The 23,457-nt window shown below is 54.4% G+C and overlaps 1 protein-coding gene across 3 annotated transcripts; it reads right to left on the reverse strand.

Moving 5' to 3' along the window:
- Positions 1-2,214: 2,214 nt before the first annotated feature.
- Positions 2,215-18,467, reverse strand: LOC105467796 (calcium regulated heat stable protein 1). 3 transcript variants are annotated; one of them, XM_011717514.3, is made up of 4 exons: positions 18,402-18,467; positions 8,396-8,560; positions 7,565-7,687; positions 2,215-4,682 (listed from the first exon to the last, which is right to left on the reverse strand). In XM_011717514.3, the coding sequence occupies exons 2-4, from the start codon at positions 8,551-8,553 to the stop codon at positions 4,520-4,522; spliced, it is 444 nt and encodes a 147-aa protein (XP_011715816.1). In that variant the 5' UTR covers positions 8,554-8,560; positions 18,402-18,467; the 3' UTR covers positions 2,215-4,519. The 3 variants fall into 3 exon arrangements, with proteins under 3 accessions (XP_011715816.1, XP_011715818.1, XP_011715815.1); XM_011717516.3 differs by lacking the exon at positions 18,402-18,467 and adding an exon at positions 17,481-17,701; XM_011717513.3 differs by lacking the exon at positions 18,402-18,467 and adding an exon at positions 10,899-11,048.
- Between the last annotated feature and the right edge of the window lie 4,990 nt (positions 18,468-23,457).

Genomic DNA, 23,457 nt, shown 5'->3' on the forward strand with positions numbered 1-23,457 from the left:
CAAATGTCTTCAGTTTTGGTTTTCATTGTTGTTGTTATTGTTTTTGAGACGGAGTCACTGTTGTTGCCCACGCTGGAATGCAATGGCGCGGTCTCCGCTCACTGCAACCTCCGCCTCCCCACTTAAAACCATTCTGCCTCAGCTTCCTGAGTAGCTGAGATTACAGGTGCCCGCCACCACGCCCAGCTAATTTTTGTCTTTTTAGTAGAGACCAGGTTTCACCATGTTAGCCAGGCTGGTCTCAAACTCCTGATCTCAGGTGATCCACCTACCTTGGCCTCTCAAAGTGCTGGGATTACAGGCATGAGCCACCACGCCCGGCCTTTTTTTTTTTTTTTTTTTTTTGAGACGGAGTCTCGCTGTTATCCAGGCTGGAGTACAGTGGCACAATCTCAGCTTGCTGCAACTTCTGTCTCCAGGTTCAAGCGATTCTCCTGCCTCAGCCTCCCAAGTAGCAGGGATTACAGGTGTGCGCCACCACACCCAGCTAATCTTTGTATTTTTAGTAGAGATGGGGTTTCACTATGTTGCCTAGGCTGGTCTTGAACTCCTGAACCTCAAGTGATCTGCTCACCTTGGCCTCCCAAAGTGCTGAGATTAGAGGCGTGAGCCACTGCACCCGGCTGTAATTTTTGCATTTTTAGTAGAGATAGCATTTCACCATGTTGGCCAGGCTGATCTCGAACTCCTGACCTCAAGTGATCTGCCCACCTCGGCCTCCCAAAGTGCTGGGATTACAGGCGTGAGCCACCACGCCCAGCCCCCACCTTCAGCTTTTGCTGAACCCTTCCTTGTGCCACCTTGTGCCATGTAGTACTCCGTATAGTAAGTCAGCAAATCTCATTGTTTTGAGCTAAGTGCCTACGTTAGCCTCTCCCTAAATAGGTTTGATGGGCTGGTTTTTCCCCAATATGCTTTGGAAATCATTGTATAATATTCACAAGAAAAATGCCCATCTCTGCACCACCCAAAATCACTGCCTTCCCTTGGGAGATACCGGCCAGAGCAAATTCCCAGCAGAGCACAGCAACCCCGCAGAGTGGCCCCTGCCCGTCACTGCTCTCCTGGAAACCAAGAACAGGAGTTCTCACACCTGCCCACCTTCTGTCCTCACTCCCACTGCTCCAACAGCAAACAAACCCTTCCTCCCCTGCTATGGACCTTGAAAAGCTATATCCATCCTAGGACTCTCATGCCAGCCCCGGGCCCTCAAGCCTCATCTGCTTCCAGCCCCTGACTTCATGCCTGAAGAACAGCAAGTTTTTTTTTTTTTTTTTTGAGACTGGGTGTCACTGTCACCCAGGCCGGAATGCAGTGGTACAATCACAGCTCACTGCAGCCTCAAATTCCTGGACTCCAGCAATCCTCCCACCTCAGCCTCTAGAGTAACTGGGACCACAGGCTCACACCACCATGCCCAGCTAATTGTATATATATTTTTTTTTGGTAAGACCAGGTTTCACCATGATGCCCAGGCTGGTCTCAAACTCAGCTCAAGCCATCCACCTGCCTCGGCCTCTCAAAATGCTGGGATTACAGGTGTGAGCCACCGTGCCCAGCCTAGCAAACATTCATCAAATGTCTATAGCAGTGGCCGGGCGCTGTGGCTCACACCTGTAGTCCCAGCACTGCGGGAGGCTGAGGCAGGAGGATGGTCTGAGTACAGGAGTTCGAAACCAACTTGGACAATGTAGCAAGATGCTCTCTACAAAAAATTTAAAAATTAGCCAGGCATGGTGGCATATGCCTGTAGTCCCAGCTACTCAGGAGGCTGAAGGAGGATCGCTTGAGCCCATGAGGTTAAAGCTGCAGGGCAGCCTTGTCTCAAAAACAAACACCACCTCTACAGCAGGAATGAGCCAGGGACTGTGGACAGCGCACCCCCAGGCCGGTCCCCTCTTCCCACAGGTGTATCACGGGAGTAAGGTGTAACTCACACAACATCCTAAAAGCTTCAACAGGGCACTGGACAGCTGCTGACCAAGTTAGTGACATTTTCTGTTGCCAGGAAGCTGCATTCTCCTTCCTGCTAAGCTTTCTCATGCTACAGAATGATGACTAAAGAAAAACAGATGATCCCATATTCTTATTCATCACCCCCTAAAAAAACAGACTGCCAAGTGGAATGTGTCAGCCTCACCCGGGGGAGACACCCTCACCTGACGACTTAAAAGGAAAAACCTGGTGAGCCAACCTCCACACAAACACACGCACTGCCTTACACAAAACAAAACTTTATTGGGAGAAAGACGGCTGATGGGAGGCAAGATCTGGATTCAGGAATCCTCAGTTCTAGCTATTCCTTGGTCAGCAACAACCTCCGTCCCTCCCAGAGCCTCCAGGAGTTTCCCCTTCTGAAAACTGGTATCGCATCCCTTCCAGCTGTGACATCCTGCAGTTCTAGAATACCCACTGACTGAAAGAGCTGTGGCCAAACAGGAAGGACAGAGCAAGAGCCGATGACAAAGGATTCTGCCGAGACAGAATCCAAAGGTCACCCCTGAATAGCAGAATGCAATCCCCCAGCTCACTGCCGGCCACAGCCTGCCAGAGCGCCAGCACACAGGGTCACAGCAATGCCACCCATGCCAAGGCGAGGACAGAGTGAGAGAGAGGCTTGGGGCAGCAAAGGAGCCCTCTCGGGTCTTGGCTTTGGAAGTGTGGACTGTACCAGCAGATGGGCCCAGGTAACAATTCAAGGTTGGAGAGAAAAAGGCCACCTTTGACTCAGCAGAGGACAGAGGCAGGAGAGGAGGGTGAGGACAAAGAGCATCGCAGGCGAGGAAACATGGCCAGGACCTAACTGCGGTGGGAACTGCCTTTTTCTCCACACGCTCGCAATCAACACGTGTATTTGCCTATTTTAAAACAACTCCCTTCCACCCCCTTTCAAAGGCAGCAGTTCTTAGGGTGAAAGGACAAACTCATCAGAGATGAGAAGTACCTGATGAAGCTATCTGTGCTTCCAGCATCAAACGACCTCTTTTCTGGACATTTACTGTCCGCCCAAAAGCCAGTTTCCAAAAGTTTGCTTCCCTGCGTTGACGAGTGGATTCTTAGACTACATATAGGTCATGAATTTCAAAACATAATACCCAGCTATTTCTACTTTTAAATCATGACTAAAGCCAAACCAAAACCACAGCAAAGATAATCTAAGGATGTGTTTACCAGAAATACCTACAGAAAAGTTTGCAGGCCGGGCGCGATGGCTCACACCTGTAATCCCAGCATTTGAGAGGCCGAGATGGGCAGATCACCTGAGGTCAGGGGTTCGAGACCATCCCGCCCAGCATGATGAAACCCGGTCTCTACTAAAAATACAAAAATTAACCGGGTGTGGTGGTGCACGCCTGTAATCCCAGCTACACAGGAGGCTGAGGCAGAATTGCTGGAACCCTGGAGGCAGAGGTTGCAGTGAGCCGAGATCAGGCCACTTCACTCCAGCCTGGGCAACAGAGCAAGACTGTCTCCCACCCCACAAAAAAAAAAAAAAGTTTGCAATGTTGGCAGCAAGGTACAAACAGAGCCAGCTCTGGGTGCAAACTTTAGTTACGAAAAATAAGAAAAAAAAAATCCCTAAGCATTTCTTAACACTAGTTTTAAAGAAAACCCTCTTTCCAAAAAAGGTATGTTTCTCCTTCAACTTTCTTGACTTTGCCAGGCTGTCAGGATGCAAGCTACCCACTCTTTTCTGGGTGGATCGGGACAAAGTTTTTAAACAAAGACCTGCCCTCTCCACAGGCCCTTCCCACCACCCCCACCCTGCCGCCATAATGACAGGGGCTGTGAAATGGCTGTTGAATGATGGTCACACGACCAGAAGGCAGATGAAAAGGTCAGGCTCTAAGAGGGGTTCAGCCTCCCAGTACCAGCCTGCTGTGCCGGATAAACTGTCTTCCCCAGACAGGCAGCTATGCCGCCTCCCACTGCAAAGGCACCAAAAGGCAAAACCCATCCCATCCAAAGACCGCCCCCCCGTTTCCCCTCGCTTTAAGCCAGCTCCCCTAGAACCAAGCCAAGAATTAGAAAACTGCTTTGCCCAGGCCCAAGGAGAGGTGCAAGGGGCACTTAGGTGGAAATTTGCCTTGGGGAAGTCACGCAAGGTCCACGTCAGCTGCCAGTGGGCCAGATCCGGGAATCTGGAGCCTCTAGCTCCAGGAGGAAGAGGGTCTGTGGGTTGAGCCCCTGTGTCTGAGCAGCTGGAGAAATATCACCCTTGATCCACTCCCTGGGCTGGGGTTGGAATCTCCACTCAGCCACCAGTGGGCACCTCTCCTTTTTAAATGCTTTTAATGCACTTCAGATGGTGAGAGGTTGTTGTGATGGTCAGAGGCTGTGCTGGTGGCCGGAACACCCCACGCCTGCCCCCCAAACCCCTTCCTCCAGGAGATACTTGAAAGGGACCATGCCCTGCCGAAGCCCCGTCTCGTATGGAAGAATGTCATCTCCAGTGTCTGCCGCCGCCTCCCCGCAAAGTCTCCCACAAGCACAGGAGAAGGGGTGCTTCCAGCATCTCCTAGGAACTGACGACGTGTCCGGACCAGGTCTCATGCTTGGTGCCTGGTGCCAGGTGGGTGATAACGACTTCCACAGCCTGCAGCTTCTCATTCTTGGGCGGGATGGAGCACATCTTATAGGTGACCTCGTCGCCTTCCACTGGGACATACTCCCCTTCCACACTACAGGGGCACAAATAAAGCAGTCAGTGCTCACACCGGGACAAGGCTCCCTTTCCCAAGATGCCACACCCAAGACACCAGCACCCTTCTGGTCATAGGGCCACCAAAGCGGACACCATCCGACCAACCACCGGGAACCTCTTTCCAGAGAACTGCCTCTGTCCTAGCCAAGGAGGCCCTGGCCCAATCAGCTCCTTCCCTGGGACTTTTGATGTTGCAACTGAAAGAGCTCAGCCACCTGTGGGTGCTCACATGGTGACATGAAACGTGGGAGAGAGACTGGGCTTGCGGATGAAGAGTAAAGACGGCCAGTCCAAGCCAGAGAGAAACGAGGCCATCGTGGAGTAAGAATCGGAGTTGAGGGGTGGCCTGGGCAGGGCTTTTCTGAGGTCCTCAGCATAGCAGCCCTTGGTTCCAGGAGTCTCAGAAACCACATTGTGTCTTTGTTCTCAATTTTCCCGGTTTCCCAGCAAGCCTTATTTATTTATTTTGGGGGGGACAGTCTCGTTCTGTCACCCAAGCTAGAATGCAGTGGTGTGATTTCGGCTCACTGCATCCACCTCCCGAGTTCAAGTGATTCTCCTGCCTCAGCCAAGTATCTGGGACTATCGGCAGGTGCCACCACACCCAACTAATTTTTGTATTTTTAGTAAAGTCGGGGTTTCACCATGTTAGCCAGGCTGGTCTCGAACTCCTGACCTTAAGTGATCCACCTGCCTCGGCCTCCCGAAGTGCTGGGATAACAAGCGTGAGCTGCCACACCCGGCCTCCAGGGAGCCTTCGAGAAGGTCCCTTTGGTGCTTGAAGCTAGTTCCTGGAGGGGCCTCTCCCTGTGACCACTCCCAGGAAGTTTCCTTTCTTTCTTTCTTTTTTTTTGAGACGGAGTCTCGCTCTGTTGCCCAGGCTGGAGCACAGTGGTGCGATCTCAGCTCACTGCAACCTCCGCCTCCCAGGTTCAAGCGATTCTCCTGCCTCAGCCTCCGGAGTAGCTGGGACTATAGGCACACATCACCACGCCCGGCTAATTTTTGTATTTTTAGTAGAGACGGGGTTTCACGTGTTGGCCATGCTGGTCTCGAACACCTGACCTCAGGTGATCCGCCCACCTCGGCCTCCCAAAGTGCTGGGATTACAGGTGTGAGCCACAGCACCCAGCCTGGTTCCCTTACTTTCTAGGGGACACAAGTCACCCTCTCACATGAGACTGGCATCTTGATGTCCCATTGATGAGAATCCCCCCAGAGGAAAACCCCCTTCATATGCTAAATGCCAGGGCCAGCCAGCTCCCCTAGTAACTGGTTTGTTTTGATTGGAGAATCGTATGGTGAAGAGTGTTTCCCTCTTTGGTTTGGTCACCAGGGAGCTCAGAAATAAATCTGCAGCCCACTTCTAGCAGCAGAACTAGACATCACAGTATTTCCATCTTCTTTTTTCCATCTTTCTAAGTATTTCTTTGTCCCAACCTCTATGTTTTCCTTACTGATTCAAAACATTTTCTGGGACGAGGCAGTATGAAAATACATTTACACATCCATGCGTGCGTTCATCTGCGAAATGCGTCGCCTTGGCCTTTTTTTCCTGCCTGCCAATCTGATATGTAAGCATGGGGCAGAGGGTGGGCCCCATCACAGCGGGCCCCTCTTTTCAGAAATGTGGTTTCTGTGTTTGTGGGTGTGCTGTGCGGAGTAGGACTCTGTCTGCGACTGCCTGAAGTAAAAGACTTGGGGGTGCTTAGGCCAAAGCAGCACGTAGGAAGGGGGTACAGATCGAGGGTCCTCGTCTGTCTAAAGGCTGCCCAGAGGATCAGAGGTGAAGCATGGGGGGCTGGGTGCCTTCCAGTCCAGCCCTAGGATGTGTGCGCCCCGCCCCAGGCTCCCCAAGGGCTTCAAGACACTCAGGAAGGAAGGACGTCAGTGAGCATGCAGCAGGAGAAAGGGGTCCGCCCCAAACTTCCTTCCTGGAGCAAAGGAGCAGGACAGCCCCCAGCCTCACCAGTCCACCTCCCGCAAAGGAGGGCAGGAAGCCGGCCTGGTCCCCAGGCTAAACAGGGCTCCCCAGGCTCACAGGGTATCCTTCCCCATTGGCCAGATACAATGGGCACTCGGACTCACCCTAGCAGTCCTTGCTGCTCTCACACACACACACACACACACACACACAAACCATACACGCACACACATGCACCATGCACAGCTGCCACCACCCTGTCTCCCACAAGCATAGCTGGGCACCCCCAAACCCATTTCCATCACTTTCTGGCTATGTGATCTTGAGCAGATCTCTCTGTATTTTTTCTTTTTTTTTTTTTTGAGATGTAGTTTCAATCTTGTTGCCCAGGCTGGAGTGCAATGGCGAGATCTCGGCTCACCACAGCCTCTGCCTCCCGGGTTCAAGCGATTCTCCTGCCTTAGCATCCCAAGTAGCTGGGATTACAGGCACCCGCCATCATGCCCGGCTACTTTTTTTTTTTTGGTATTTTTGTAGAGACAGGATTTCACCATGTTGGTCAGGCTGGTCTTGAACTCCTGACCTCAGGTGATCTGCCCACCTTGGTATCCCAAAGTGCGGGGATTACAGGCATGAGCCACCACGCCCGGCACACACAAAACCTTACCCATTCATAAAGACACACCCAGGCACAATCACAGGTACCGTGTCGCCCCCAGCCTCACATCCCCTGACACAGCTCTGTACAGTCTCACAACCCCAACCCAACACAACCACAGGAGCACAACTGGAGCACCAGCCAAAGGCAGACTCACACAGGCCTGGCCATTCGTCCTCACACCCAGCGCCCATCACAGTCACACGCCATCCCCACCTCCACAGGGCCAAGGAAGCGCCTGCCCCAGTCAGGCCACCCAGACCGGCCGCTCACTCACTCAGAGATGTGCAGGAAGATGTCGGGGCCACCATCAGCTGGGGTAATGAAGCCGTGGCCCTTGGATCGGCAGAAGCATTTGCAGACTCCTTTGTAGACGGGGCCCTGTGAAGCCCGCACCGTCCTGACAGAGAGAGGGAAGTGTGAGGGGCCCCATCAGCGCTCTAGGACAGCCACCAGCTCTCCTGGGCACACGAAGCTCATTCCAGCCCCTGCCCACAGCTGTGCCCCATCAAGCCCTGGCCAGGACCGCCATGTACAGTCACACAGGTTGAGGACTGCACAACTCTGGGAGCCGCTCACATAGACTCTGGTGAAAATGACTCTTTGGATGACCCTGGCAAATTTTCTCGGGCCTGTTTTCCCACCTGGAAAGAGGGAGTTGAACTAAAAGATCACTGAGCATCCCTCCAGAAACTAATGATTAATTATTAATAACAGGAGCATCCTCCACTCACAGGGCCTAAGACCTGCATCTGCCAGACATTGTTGGGTCCTTTGCAGCCCTGGTACTGCGCCCATTTTGCAGCTGCAGATTTCAGTCTTACAGGGAAACAGACACTCATGTGTGGTCAGAGCCCAGTGATTCTGACCCCAGCAACTGCCCACCCATTGCCACTCCCAACAGGTTCTTCTGGGCTGGGCAGTACCCTGAATTTAGAAGGCGCCTTCCTAGTTTCTCACCATCAGCCCACAGCCCAGCCCACCCCCAGGTCTGCCTATTGGACAGCCTGGAACACTGGCGCCCAAAAATGGCCAGAGACACAGTGAATCTCTGGCCTCAAGCAAGAGACCCATCTGAGAAAGTGTCCCCAGCCCACTCCAGACTCACGCTGAGAAGGTCCTCGTCCGGCGAGTGGGCAGTGGGCTTGGGACCACGTTGCCCCGCAGAGGGGAAGGCGAGCGCTCGCGGGTCCGAGGGGTGTCCAGCAGCCCGACTGAAGCTTGATGGGTGGGGGGCTGTGGTGGTGGGGGAGGCTCAGATGACATGGCTGACCTGGAAGGAGAAGAGGCTCTCGGGGCTCATGCCTTTAGAGGTAGGAGCCCAGTGCTTACCCCCATGTCCAGGTCTGAGAGTCCAGTATCTGAGGCTCATTCCTCTCCATCACCTCAGCACTGCTGCCACCTTGCCTGGGAGCATGCCGGCGGGCTCAGGTGCCTCCTCTGGGCTCCTGAAGCAGTCGTGGGCCCCCCTTGATCATAGTTCTTCATGAAAATGCCACATCCTCCCCCATGACCAGGATGGCATCAGTCCCCAGCGTGTCCCCAGCACAAGGCAAGGATCCCGGCACACTCGGGACACACAGGGAATATTTGTGGGAGGGAAGGAGGCAGGTCAGGAAGGTGAGCCGAAAACCCAAAGCCAGGGGCCCGGCGCAGTGGTTCACGCCTGCAATCCCATCACTTTGGGAGGCTGAGGCAGGCAGATCACTTGAGGTCAGGAGTTCGAGACTAGCCTGGCCAACGTGGCAAAACCCCGTCTCTAATACGAATACAAAAATTAGCTGGGCGTGGTGGCAGGCACCTGTAATCCCATCTACTTGGAGGCTGAAGCACGAGAATTGCTTGAACCCGGGAGGCGGAGGTTCCAGTGAGCTGAGATTGCACCACTGCACTGCAGCCTGGGCGACAGAGCAAGACTGTCTCAAAAAAAAAAGAAAACCCAAAGCCAAGGAGATTTTAATGCCAACCACCTAGATCCAAACTCAGCCACTGCACAGACCCTCCCTGACGCTGCTGTGAGCCAGACACTACAGGGAGGCAGAGGCAAAAACACGACCCTCTCGCAGCGTCCACCTTCAGGAAACTGCGGAACACATCGCAGAAGGAGCTCAGGCACCCTGTTTGCATCCCTGAGCAGCTGTCACAAGCCTGCACCCAGGACAGGGGGGCCTGCTGGGGGAGCCCAAAGGACCCAAAGGGAAAGAGAAGATTTCCAAGGCTGCGTCCGTCTCCATCCAGCTCCATCAGGCCCAGTGAATTTCCATGCAGCCCAAGTCACCGCTGCCGTTATGAAATCAAATTCCTTCCGTGACCCCTAGTATGCACCCATAAACCCGGCGGGAGGGCTGGAGGGAGGGAATTCCTTAACTACTGCTGTGCTTTTGACAATGTGTCAAGAGCAGGACACTCGCTGTACACAGTGAACACTGAATATTGAATGCAAAGGCGTCGGCTCTAACGTGGCCTCAGCTCAAGGTTCAGAGGGAAGAGTGACACCCTTTGGTAAGTCCTTTCCCCTCTCTGGGCTCAGTTTCCAAATCTGCAAAGTTGGGCAGCTGGGTGGGCATCACTTGGCACCCGCACAGGGCTGGTGATGGGGGTACGAGATGAAGTAGGTCGAAGCCTAACTCAGGAAGCCACTCAACGCCACACAGCCAGGAGGGACAGCAGCAGCCCTGAATAGGTTTGACTCAGGTCCCACGGGGTTTTCAAATTTACATTTGAAGAATGGGCCAGGCGCCGTGGCTCACGCCTGTAATCCCAGCAGTTTGGAAGGCCGAGGCAGGTGGATCATCTGAGGTCAGGGGTTTGAGACCAGCCTGGCCGACATGGAGAAAACCAGTCCCTACTAAAAATACAAAATTAGCTGGGTGTGGTGGCGGGTGCCTGTAATCCCAGCTACTCGGGAGGCTGAGGCTGGAGAATTGCTTGAACCAGGGAGGTGTGAGTTGCAATGAGCCGAGATCATGCCACAGCACTCCAGCCAGGGTGACAGAGTGAGACTCTGTCTCAAAAACAATAAATAATTTTTTTTTTTGAGAGAGAGTGTCTCACTGTCACCCAGGCTGGAGTGCAGGGGCATAATCACAGTGCGCTCTAGCCTCAACCTGTATGCCTAATTTTTCTTTTTTTTTTTTTTAATTTATAGAGACAGGGTATTGCTATGTTGCCCATGCTGATCTCAAACTCCTGGGCTCAAGGGATTCTCCCACCTCTTCCTCCCAAAGTGCTAGGATTATAGGCATGAGCCACCACGCCCGGCCTGAACTATCTTCAACATCCCAGGGGGTTTCCTCAAAATCCAGGTTTCCAGCTGCTCGTGGAAAAGAACTGAAGCTCTCACAACCCTCAACCTCAGTTTGCCACCCCGGTCCCCTCATTTATAGCAGTCTTCGACCTACATCACCCAGAAATCCCCCCACACCCCCCGAACCGCCTTCAACAACAGCCACCCAAGAACCAGGCCCGACTGCTCAGAGGAAAAGGGCTGCCCCCTCCCTGAGATGTCAAAACTCCTCCCCGACATTGCTCCACCCTCCCCTGTCCGGCCTCAGCTCTGTGGGCTGGGAAGGAGGTAGCTGGCTGGCCTTCTGGAGGAGGTGGCATCCTACCTCCTGTCCCTTCTCTCAGCTGCAGCCACGGCCAGGGAGGACCCTGAGTCCAGGGAGCCCCCACCTCAAAAAAAGCCCCAGCTGCTGGCCTAGGGGCCAGGACCCCCGCATGACCCACCAGCACAGGTCATAGAGTCCCAGAATGTTCAATGCCCAGAGTTCCAGGAAACAGGCTGGCCCTGGGAGGGGAGGGCCCTGTCCAGGCCTCCCAGGACAGCACATGGGAACAGTGGCCTGGCAACTCCACGGTGAGAGGCACTGCTCTGCCTTGTTCTATCCAAAGTCTCCCTCCCTCCTTTCTCCTGGAGTCAAGCATAGCTGACTTCCTTTTTTTTTGTTGTTAATTTGAGACGGAGTCCAGCTCTGTTGCCCAGGCTGGAGTGCAACGGCACAATCTCAGCTCACTGCATCCTCTGCCTTCTGGGTTCAAGCGATTCTCCTGCCTCAGCCTCCCAAGTAGCAGGGGTTCCAGGTGCCCGCCACCACGCTCAGCTAATGAAGCACAGCTGACTTCTAATCCTACCCCTTGCCTGCTGTGTGGTCTCGGACAAGTTACTTAATCTCTCTGGGCCTCAGTTTCCACATCCGGAAAATGGGAATTATAATAGTCCCGACTTCACACCATCTGGCTGAAGTGAAAACAAAATAATACACACTAAGCACTAGGCACACTGTCCACCCAGGTTCAGTGAGCAATAAAGTCAGCTATGACCGCTGTTATAATTGTCATCATAAAGTCACTCAACAGATACATGCCCAATACTGAGCCCTGTTCACTGTTCAAGTCCACAGAGACAAAGGGCTGAACCTGAAGGCAGGGAATAAACAGTTAAATAAACATAAACCAGCTCATTACAGATCCCAAAAGGGCTGTAAAGAAACAGAAGGGGATGGGGCAGAAGGGTGGGAGTACACACGCTAATCAGGGTACCCGCAGCACGCTGAACAGCAAGAAAGGGGTAGCCATTTGAAAACCAGAGGGAGGCTGTTCCAGGTGTGGGGGAACAGCCTGTGCAAAGGCCCTGTGCTGGCAGGGCCTGGGTGGGACTGAGGTCAGTGGGGACACCATGTGGTAGGTGGGGGACTAGGAACGGGAGGCAGGAGAGGCGGTGGAAAGGGCACGGCCCGCTCAGGAACCATGCTGCGTCATCCTCCTTGCGTCTTCCACTTGTCACACCCATTTGCCTGTCTGCACACCCCTAACTATGCCCACCTTCCCCTGGGTGAATGGCACAAATCCAAAATGGGGGGTCCCCTTCTTTCTCCACCCTAGCCCCCTCAACACCCCAAGTGCACCCAATCCTTGGGAGATGCCAAGGGAAGCCCATGGCCTGTAGCAGTGAGGAGTCTGAGGGCAGCCCAGGGCCCTCTATGTCCCAAGGGCCCAGGACAGGCGCTGGCACAGAGCAGGGTCTCTGGACGGTCCAGGAATAGCCCCAAGGCTGGCTCTTTTTTTTTTTTTTTTTTTTTTTTCCCAGATAGGATCTCACTTGGTCACCCAGGCTGGAATGCAGTGGCATGATCATGGTTCACTGAACCCTCTCAACCTCCTGGGCTCAGGTGATTCGCCCACCCCAGCCTCCTGGACTGTGGGACTACAGTCATGTGCCACACACCCAGCTCATTTTTTGTATTTTATGTAGAGACAGGGTTTCAATACGTTGCCCAGGCTGGTCTTGAACTCCTGGGCTCAAGCGACTGGCCCACCTTGGCCTCCCAAAGTGCTGGGATTCCAGGTGTGAGCCACCGCACCCGGCTTCCAAGGCTCATTCTTAGCCAGCATTAGGATCCAAAGCCCCAGCTGGCGGCCACTGCACTGGTGTGTGTGCTCAGCACCATGCCCAGCACAGCAGGAGGTGGCTACATTCCTGCTCACCTGATAGTGGAAGAAACTGAGGCACAGGGAGCAGACGTGACTAGGGGTAGGGGCGGTGCCACCTGGGAGTCCCAGGAGCTTTATCCAGCATCTTATGGCCCATCTGGGCTGGAGTCCAGCTGGGGAGGCCAGAAGAGGCCTGGCCAAGGGCCACCCACTCCCCAGTAGGCCCAGTAGAGAAGAGTGAGTGACCTCAGTGCGGGGGAGGGCCGGGCAAAGTCCAGCTGGAAAGAAAACCGCTAGGGGTGGGTAGCCAGGCACCCAGAAGCCGGCTCTGAGGCTCTGGCCGGCCACTGCTGTGTCCCCTCTACAATACACACATACACCACCAGCACGGTCCCAGCTGCCAGCCAGCCACTGCTCTCCCAGCAATACCAGGCATGGCCTTGGAGTGTCCCCAGCAGAAGACAGGGCCCGCCCTCTGTGACTAGCCTTCAGCTCCCCACAGCTGGGGGAGGGAGGAAGGCTGCAAACAGACCCGCTGCTCAGGCTGGCTGGAAGCTTCGGGCCAGACCAAGGATGAGCGTCTGGCCTGCAACAAACTCAGACGAAATGTCACGCCCAAGGTACGTCATGACTGCCAGGCTGTGTGTACATGTGTGCTTCTGTGTGCACACGTATGTAGGTGTATGCATATGGGTATGTGTGTTGTGTGTAGGCACGTGTACACATATATATGCACCCACACATGGCTGGATCTGCATCTGAGCGCACACACACGTGTACGCATGCACGAACTTGTTGCCGTCCGTATGCACACGTACATGGACCAGGGGAGCCTCACCTCACAGCACGCTGGGCACCTGTGCTGCCATAGGGGACCTTGATGAATGCTGCCACTTCCTATTCAATCAACAGATAAAGGAGTGGAACAGACCATGACTGCCACCACCACAGCAGTGTCCTGGGGCCAGACTGCTTACTACTAACAACACTTCACACAGCTCAGCTCATTCCATTCCCAGTTCACTAATGCGAGAACCGAGACACAAAGAGTCCAGTAACTTGCCCAGGGTCGCCCGGCTAATGAAGACCGTGGTGAAATAGAGAGTAGGTCAGACAGCGGAAATGCTTCGGAGAAAAAGCCAGCAGGGTAAGGGGGAGAGGCTGCACCAGGAGGTACCCAGCTGGCCAAGCAACCCCTTCGCCAGTCAGCCCCCAGGCTCTGATGAGTGCCCGGCCAAGGGAGGGAGCCCAGGGTGGTGGGGGCAGGAAGCCACGCCCAACCTGACTGCCCCAGGGACGGGTGTGTCATCAGGGAGAAGGGGCCTCCGCCCAAAATAGCCTGGGAATTTTCCGTAGGCTCTGCAGCTCCTCCTGGAAGGTTCTGGAGTTCAGCTGGGTACCAAGACTCTGGCTTTCCCAGCTCCTGCTCAGCCTAGCCCCATGTCTGGAGACTTATGACCCAATCATGCAGCACCCCTGTAACCTACTCCCCAACTTCCTGCCCTCCTGGCCTGAAAACCCACCACCCACATCAACGGGAGCCAAGCAGCCAGGTGCTTAGTGCAAGTAGGGCTTTAGCAGCACTATCAGCCATTTACACTCTAGTGAGAGGGAGCTCACTGAAGGAGACTCCATTCATTTTTGTTTTTGTGAGACAGAGTCTCCCGTTGTTGCCCAGGATGGAGTACAGTGGCGCGATCTCAGCTCAAGATCCGTCCCCCAGGTTCAAGCAGTTCTCCTGCCTTAGCGTCCCCCAAGTTCAAGCAGTTCTCCTGCCTTAGCGTTCCCCAGGTTCAAGCAGTTCTCCTGCCTTAGCGTTCCCAGGTTCAAGCAGTTCTCCTGCCTTAGCGTTCCCCAGGTTCAAGCAGTTCTCCTGCCTTAGCGTCTCCCAGGTTCAAGCAGTTCTCCTGCCTTAGCGTCTCCCAGGTTCAAGCAGTTCTCCTGCCTTAGCGTCCCCAAGGTTCAAGCAGTTCTCCTGCCTTAGCCTCCCGAGTAGCTGGGACTACCCGCGTGCACCACCTCACCCAGCTGATTTTTGTATTTTTAATAGAGATGGGGTTTCACCATTTTAGCCAAGCTGGTCTCGGACTCCTGATCTCAGGTGATTTACCCGCTTCAGCCTCCCAAAGTGCTGGGATTACAGGCTTGAACCACCGTGCCTGGCCAGAGACTCCATTCTTAATAGCTTCAGCCCCTTTATTGAAGACAGGATGATAGAGGGCAGGGGAACAAAAGTTCAGTTCAAGTCAGACACCTCATTCTTGGCAAAGCAAGAACCTCTCCAAGCCTGCTCTGCAAAATGAGGGTGTCTTGAGTCTTCCAAGCGTTGCTGGCTGGGGAATGCCAGGGTTGGGCATGGTGTTGGGACAGCTTCCAGCCCGGGGACAGCCCACTGCTGACAGGTGTAGTGGGTGGATAGTGGCCTGCACTATAGGGACAGGGCAGGCTATAGTGCTTTCATACACCCTACAGCCACTGTCCACAGACTTCCACGACAGGCCCTGTTGGGGGTTTACAAACATCAAATACATGCATCTAAACATCAACCCAACAGGGGAGGCACTTTTAGCACCCCTGTTTTACAGATGAGGAAACTAAGGCACAGAAGTTTAAGCCAGTGATTCTACTTGCTACTTTAGTGCAGTCAGGAATCTCTGGGGATCTTGTTCAAATGCAGATTGCCACTCAGCAGGTGTGGGGTGGGGCCTGAGATTCCTTTCTTTTTTTTTTTTTTTTTTTTGAGACAGGGTCTTGCTTTGTCACCCATGCTGGAGTTTGGTGGCGCACTCATGGCTCACTGCAGCCTCAACCGCCTGGGCTCAAGGGATCCTCTCACCTCAGCCTCCCATGTAGCTGGGACTACAGGCGTGTGCCACCACACGCAGCTAATTTTTTAATTTTTTGTAGAGACAAGGTCTCATTATGTTGTCCAGGTGGGTCTCGCCCTCTCATGCTCAAGCAACCCTCCCACCTCGGCTTCCCAAAGTGCTGGGATTACAAGCTCGAGATTCCTGGCCAAGACTCTGCATTTCTAAGGCGCTCCCAGTGAGGCAGCTGTCCCTGGCCCAGGGAACACCGCAGTAGTCCTGCTACACTGGTCCATCTCACAGCCCAAGGCTTACCAGTGCAAGAGGTGGAAGGGAAATTGCGCAGGGATGGAGGTGAGACTAGAAGAATAGCAAAGTTACCTCAGTGCACCTGGGTTCCTTCTCTGTAAACAGAGACACTGAGCTGATCCATCCCAGTCCCCAGCGCAGCTGAGCCCCAGCCTGGCAGAACTGCCGGCACGTGGGCCGAGAGGCGGGGCGGGTCAGCTGAGCCCAGGTAGAAGGGTCCCTGGAAGCCACGGAGGCCGAGAACGAGCCAGAGGTTGACGCAGCAGCGCCAGGCTGGCCTACCCACATTCCCCTCCATTGTTCCGGGGAGAGCGGGGGTCTGGCGAGGGAGGAGCAAAGAGTGAGAAGGGGAGGAGGGACAGGAAGGGATGGGGGTTGGAGAGTCCAGGGGGAGGGATGGGAGGCAAAGCGGGGGGGGGGAGCCAGGCCGGAGCCAGTCCACCGCGGGCCAAGGACCTGAATCCAGCTGCCATAGATAAGTGCAAACAGGCGGGTGGGGAAGGTGCAGCCCGGCGCACACGTCCGCCCGGAGCCCCCTCCCAGGCCCAGCCAAGCTGGGAATAGCTCTTCCGCCCTCAGGAGCCCCTGAGTGCTGGGAAGAGGCCGGAAACCCGAGGAGTGTACCGGGAACCCAAGGGGGCCTCCAACATTGCCGCTGCCTGGGTCCCCATTAGCACCCCTGTCACCCCACCGCCACCACCCACCTGGGACCCTGCACCCGCCCCAGCTCTCAGTCTGGACTGCCCCTCGGGGGGAAGCCCAAGCCCTCCTCAACAAGAACCCTACTCTACACTCCTCCCCCACTCAATTCTTCCATCCTTCCCTCCATTCTCGGGGGGCTTTGGCTCAGACCTGAGATTCAGCCCTGCCTTCTCCCCACTCCCTCAGTGACCCCTGCCAAGCGACTTCACCGCCCCACCCGAGTTTCCTCATCTGTCAAAGGGGACAGGAACGGTGCTGCGTCGCAGGGCTCGGACGCTGTGCAGACGCCGCCGCGAAAATGCCAAGCGCACGGCGGGTTCAGTCAACAATAGTTGTGCGGCTGATGGTGGAACTATCAGGCACGGGCCCATCTGAAATCACCTTCCCTCCCATTCCTGTCCCTGCTGTTGGAACACAAACCAAATGCACTGGCTTTGCCACTCCGTGGAACAAAGGCCTTTCACCTACCTAGGGCACTCACCATCAACCACCCTCAACTCCACCCCAGGGCCCCACGCTGGGCCTAGCGCAGCTCATTCAAAGCATCTACTCCGAGCCGGGCTCTGCCACTCTTTCTTGCCCTGAAGGGACCAGCATCGAGAACCCATGGTCATCACCGAGGCCACCCAGGGAGTGCAAAGGGCGGCGGGGTCTCCAAGGAGGATCCCGAGCTCAGAGGAGGGCCAAAGGCCCGAAGGGAGGGAGAACAGAGGCAGAGAGCGGCTGGAGAAGGTAGTGGCGGAAGATAACAGGAAGGCCTGCTGAGAAGTCGGGGACTTAGACGACAATGGGACTTCGGTGGACGATTTTCAGCGGGGGGTTGATCTGATTGCTTTTACAAGTTCCCTCTAGCTTCAGAGTGGGGAGCAGATGAGAGGGGCAAGACTGGGCACAGAGAGACTGAGAAATATCAAAACAGCAAGTTAAAAAACAGTAGCTTACGTGTCTCCCGGTACGGGGCTAGCCGTCTCCTTTTACTCTCACACACCCTCTTAAGCCAGAAGTCAGAGGCCAGTCTGCAGATGGGGACACTGAGGCTCCGAAAGGCCTCCTGTTTGGCAGTGAGATTTCCCCACCTATGAGACCCGAGGCCCTGCCTGGAGCGGGACGTCTCCGCCTCCCCCCGCACACACATCCACCCCAACCCCAGAAAACCGTAGGGCCGGAGGCTTCCTTTTTAAAAATCAAAAAAGAACGTTTCACTTCCGGCCTGCAAACCTGGGCCGCCAGCGCAGCCTGCGGAAAGGGGGCCTGTGGGCGCGGATGAAGTTTTTCTCCAGCGCCTAGGGCCCCCCACCCCCATCCGGGCGCAAACACCCGGGGCGAGCGCGCCCGGCGGCTCCTCCTCCTCCCAGATGCGGCTAATCGCGCGGCGCCAGGACGGCTCCCCACCTCCCCCGCCGGGCCTGGCCGCCGTCCCAACCTCGAGCCACAGCTGGCGCGGCCAGGCCCGGCGGGGGGTGGCTCCGCTTCCCGCGTGCGAAGCCCCCCGCGCCTCGCCCCACCGCCCCGCGAGTCCCCCCTCCAGGGCTCCCTCCCAAAGGCAAAAGCGGTGAGGAGGGCGGGGAGAGCTTCCCCTGCACGCAGAGAACAGGTGGCCAGGCGGGAAGTGCTACCCGACGTCCGCCAAGAATCCCTGCCGCTGTTGCCACACCCACCCCTTGCCCCGGGGAGGAGCAACCCGCGTTCCCCAAACAGGCCCGGAGAAACCAAGCCGGGAGCCCTCCGTTGCCGAGCTAGAAGTCCCTGTAGGAGGGGGACGATGGGGACACAGGAGACCGAGGCCCTATCTGCCGCTCCCGGGGACTCGGGCCAGGGGCGGCCACCTTGTCCCTCCTTGGGTCCCCGAGAAGAGCTCCCTACCTCGCGATCCGTACTGCTCCGCCAGTCGCTTAGCTCGGACTGGGAGCTCGGAGCTGGGGAGGGGGCGTGGCCCGCGGGGTGGGGCGCCGAGCCCCGCCCCCAGGAGGCCCCAGCCAATGGGGCTGCAGGAGGGAGTCCAGGACGGAAGGGGTGGGGCGGGCAGGAGTGGCCCGGACAGGACCTTTGTGTCCGCGCCTGGGACTGGCGGGAGAGTGGGGCGCAGAGCGCGGGGCGTAGGGGCCAGGGCGGGGCTGGGCTGCACCCACCGGCAGAAACGCCCCTGCAAAGTGGGGGAACTGTGTCTCTGCTTCTTTGCCGTTCCTTCCCTTCACCACGCGCGCCAGGTGCGGCTCCCACCTGCTTTTGGCTCCAAAATCCGTATAAGCCCGGGGGGCGTCACTTTTTGCAGAAAGGAGATAAAGGAATGAAAAGAGAGAAAGAAGAAAACAAACAAAAACACACATGACGAAAAGAGAAAGAAAAAATACACACATACACACACCAGAAAAACAGGGTTTTATTTTCCCGTTTGGGATTCTGGTTTTGTTCTCTTTTCTTGTTTCATTTCCAGCCTTCCTTGAGTCCTGTTTTTGGAGGTAAAAAATGTTACCTCTGTTTTGCAGGAGAGGAAACTGAGGCACAGAGAGGCGACCAGCCCATGGGCACGACCAGTCGAGAGCAGCCCCTGAAAGCGAGCCCAAACCCCAGGACCAGGTTTTGAGGGACGCGGGGACGGAGAGAGGTCCCCGGAGCTCGCCTGGGACCACCGTGCCCCCGGAGGGCGCGGTGACGACTGTGCCGGACTCACTCTGCAGCCCCTACTGGGGCCACTACGGAAAAGGCCCAGCAGCGAAACCAACTGGTCCATGCCAGGCAAGGAACCGTCCTAGACGGTTGGTGGGAACAACCGCGCAGCTGCTGTGGAAAGAGCCCGGCGGTTCCTCAAACCACGAACCCTGGAGTCTCCACAAGACCCAGCAACTCCAGTCCTAGGTGTCTGCGCGCCCAAGAGAAATGAAAATGTTTGTCCATAAAAAAATTTACTTGAGGCCGGGCGCGGTGGCTCACGCCTGTAATCCCAGCTCTTTTGGGAGGCCGAGGCGGGCGGATCACTTGAGCTCAGGAGTTGGAGACCAGCCTGGCCAACATGGCGAAACCCCATGTCTACGAAAAATACAAAAATTAGGCGGGCTTGGTGGTGGGTGCCTGTAATCCCAGTTACTTGGGAGTCTGAGGCAGGAGAATCACTTGAACCCGGGAGGTGGAGGTTGCAGTGAACCAGGTTCATGCCACTGCACTCCAGCCTGGGCAACAGCGAGTCTCTGTCTCCGGGAGAAAAAAAAAAAAAAAAAAGTTAAAAATAAATAAATAAATACTTTACTTGTTGGTCTGGGCGAGGTGGCTCATGGCTGTAATCCCAGCACTTTGGGAGACCAAGACAGGAGGATCTCTTAAGCCCAGGAGTTCAAGACCAGCCTGGACAACATAGTAAGCCCCCTTCTCTACAAAAAAAAAAAAAAAAAAGTATTTTAACTGCCAGGAGTAGTAGCACCCACCTGTAGTCCCAGCTACTGGGGAGGCTGAGGTGGGAGGATCCCTTGAACCTAGGAGATCGAGACTGCAGTGATTGGTGATTGCACGGCTGCACTCCAGCCTGGGTGACAGAGTAAGGTTTATAGCAGTATTACTCCTAATAGCCAAAAGGTAGCAACAGCTCAGATGTCCATCGAGTGATGAAAGGATGAACAAAATGTTGTGTATCTATACAGTAGACAGCTATTCACTCATTAACAGGAATTAAATCTTGATGCATGCTACAACACAGAGGAACCTTGAAAACATGCTAAGAGAAAGAAGCCAAGACAAAGGCCGCATGTTGTGTGATTCCAGCTGTATGAAATGTTCTGAATGGGCAAATCTCTAGAGACAGGAAGTAGATTAGGGGTTGCTTGGGGGTGGCGGTGGGGATGGGGGCTAGACTGTTGACACTTAAAAGGTACAAGGGTTTCTTTTTGAGATGATGAAAATGTGCTGAAATTGATGGTGGCGATAGTTGCACAGGTCTGTGAATATACTAAAAATCATTGCATTGTGTGCTTTCAATGGGTGAACTGTATGGTGTATGAATTATGACTCAGTTAAACTGTTTATTAAAAAGTCAAGGCCAGGCACAGTGGCTCATGCCTATAACTCCAGCACTTTGGGAGGCCGGGGCGGGTGGATCACTTGAGCTCAGGAGTTCACAACCAGCCTGGCCAACATGGTGAAACCCTGTCTCTACTAAAAATACAAAACTTATCCTGGCATGGTGGTACACGCCTGTAATCCCAGCTACTCTGGAGGCTGAAGCATGAAAATTGCTTGAATCTGAGCGGTGGAGGTTGCAGTGAGCTGAGATTATGCCACTGCAGTCCAGCCCGGGCGACAGAACCAGACTCCATCTCAATAAATAAATAGTCAAACAAGTGGGGACTGTGGGGTGGGGTAGGGGGAGGCCATGACCAGGAGGGGCACAAGGTGGGAATCTAGGATCTGGTAAACTTCTGTCCCTCAGTCTGGGTACATGGGTGGGTTCACTTTATGAAAATTCATCCACAGCCAGGCGCTGTGGCTCACGCCCATAATCCCAGCTACTTGGAAGCCCAAGACAGGAGGATGACTAGAAGCCTGGAGTTCGAGACAAGGCTGGGCAACATAGCAAGATCCCATCTCTAAAAAAAAAAAAAAGGGAGGGAGGAGAGAGAGAGAGAGAGAAAGAAAGAGGAAAGAAAGACAGACAGACAGACGGAAAAAAGAAAAGAAGAAAAGAAAGAGGCCCGGGCATAGTGGTTCATGCCTATAATCCCAACACTTTGGGAGTCTGAGGCAGGCACATCACTTGAGCACAGGTGTCAGAGGTTACAGTGAGCTATGACCATGCCACTGCACTTCTGGGCAACAGAGGGAGGCCCTGTTTGTAAAAACACAAACACGGACTTTGCTTTTTAGGGCAGTTTAGGTTTACAGCAAAATTGAGCAGAAAAGGCTGGGCCTAGTGGCTCAAACCTGTAATCCCGGCACTTTGGGAGGATCACCTGAGGTCAGGGGTTTGAGACTACCCTGGCCAGCATGGTGAAACCCCATCTACTAAAAATACAAAAATTAGCTGGGCGTGGTGGTGGCACCTGTAATCCCAGCTACTCGGGAGGCTGAGGCTGGAGAATTGCTTGAACCCGGGAGACAGAGGTTGCAGTGAGCTGAGATCGTGCCACTGCACTCCAGCCTGGGTGCCACAGTGAGACTCCCATCTAAAAAAAAAAAAAATTAGCTGGATGTGGTGGCACATGCATCTGGTCCCAACTACTTGGGAGGCTGAGGCAGAATAAATTGAGCTTAGTAGGTTGAGGCTGCAATGAGCCATGATTGTACCACTGCACTCCAGTCTGGAAATAGAGCGAGATCCTCTCTCAAAAAAAAAAACAAAAAACAAAAAACTGGCCAGGTGCAGTAGCTCACACCTGTAATCCCAGCACTTTGGGAGGCCGAGGCGGGCAGATTACCTGAGGTCAGGAGTTTGAGACCAGCCTGACCAACATGGAGAAACCCCATCTCTACTAAAACTACAAAATTGGCTGGGCGTGCTGGCAGGTGCCTGTAATCCCAGCTACACGGGAGGCTGAGGCAGGAGAATCACTTGAACCCGGGAGGCGGAGGTTGCCATGAGCTGAGATCGCACCATCGCACCATTGCACTCCAGCCTGGGCAATAAGAGCGAAACTCCATAAAAAAAAAAAAGCTGAGCGGAAAATACAGGGATTTTCCGGAAACTCCTGACCAGCACACATGCACAGCCCCCCCGGCTATCCACATCACACGCCCGAGTGGTGCATTTGTTACAGTGGGTGAATCTACACTCACACGTCATCGCCCAGAATCCATGGTTTAAATGCGGGTCACTCCTGGTGCGGGTCACTCCTGTTCTGTTTGTTTGAACAAATGTAGAATGACATGGATCTCCATTACAGTGTCATGCAGAGTAGTTTCACTCCCTGAAAAATCCTGTTTTTCAACAGCTTTATTGAGATATAACTGACATCCAATTAAATACACACATTTAAAGTGTATGGTCTTTTGTTGTTGTTGTTGAGACAAAGTCTCACTCTGTCACCCAGGTTGGAGTGCAGTAGTATGTCCTTGGCTCACTGCAACCTCCACCTCCTAGGGCTCAAGCCATCCTCCCACCTCAGCCTTCCCAGTAGCTGGGACCACAGGTGCGCAACACCAAGCCTGGCTAATTTTTTAAATTTATTTTTAGTAGAAACGGGTCTTTCTATGTTGCCCAGGCTGGTCTCGAACTCCTGAGCTCAAGCAATCCACCTGCCTCTCCGCCTCCCAAAAGTGCTGGGATTACAGGCCTGCGCCACCGCGCCCAGCCTCACGTACAAGTCTTTGTAGGGACATGTTTTCATTTCTCTTGGATCAATGTTAGGATTGGAGTGGCATTTATGACAGCTAGGGGCAGTAGAATCCATATGAAGTTGTGAAATATGTATTCATGTGTGGTGTGTAAAGATTTTACTATAAATTGCTTTTTTATTTTTCTTTTATGTTACCATTAGGGCATTACATTGAACTTTTTTTTTTCCCCCAGAGATGGAGTCTCTCGCTCTTGTCACCCAGGCTGGAGTGCAGTGGTGCAATCTCGGCTCACTGCAACCTTCACTTCCTGGGTCCAAGTGGTTCTCCTGCCTCAGCCTCCCGTGTAGCTGGGATTACAGGCGCCCGCCACCACACCCGGCTAATTTTTGTGTTTTTAGTACAGACAGGAGAGTTTTACCATGTTGGCCAGGCTGGTCTCAAACTCTTGAGCTCAAGTGATCTGCCCACCCCAGCCTCCTCCCAAAGTGCTGGGATTACAGGTGTGAGCCACTGTGCCTGGCCTTGACTTTTTTTTTTTTTTTTTTTTTTTTGAGACAAAGTCTCACTCTGTTGCCCAAGCTGGAGTGCAGTGGCATGATCTCAGCTCACTGCAAACTTCACCTCCCGGGTTCAAGTGATTCTCCCGCCTCAGCCTTCC

This window comes from Macaca nemestrina, chromosome 18 (assembly GCF_043159975.1).
Source record: "Macaca nemestrina isolate mMacNem1 chromosome 18, mMacNem.hap1, whole genome shotgun sequence".
In the NCBI taxonomy this organism is placed as follows: Eukaryota; Metazoa; Chordata; class Mammalia; order Primates; family Cercopithecidae; genus Macaca; species Macaca nemestrina.

Coding starts and splice junctions, on each gene's coding strand:
- LOC105467796 (XM_011717514.3), bottom strand. CDS start 8,553: ATGTCATCTGAGCCTCCCCCACCACCACAGCCCCCCACCCATCAAGCT. Junction 7,688..8,395: donor CGGACGAGGACCTTCTCAGC/GTGAGTCTGGAG, acceptor TCTCTCTGTCAG/GACGGTGCGGGCTTCACAGG. Junction 4,683..7,564: donor ATCTTCCTGCACATCTCTGA/GTGAGTGAGCGG, acceptor GTGCCCCTGTAG/TGTGGAAGGGGAGTATGTCC.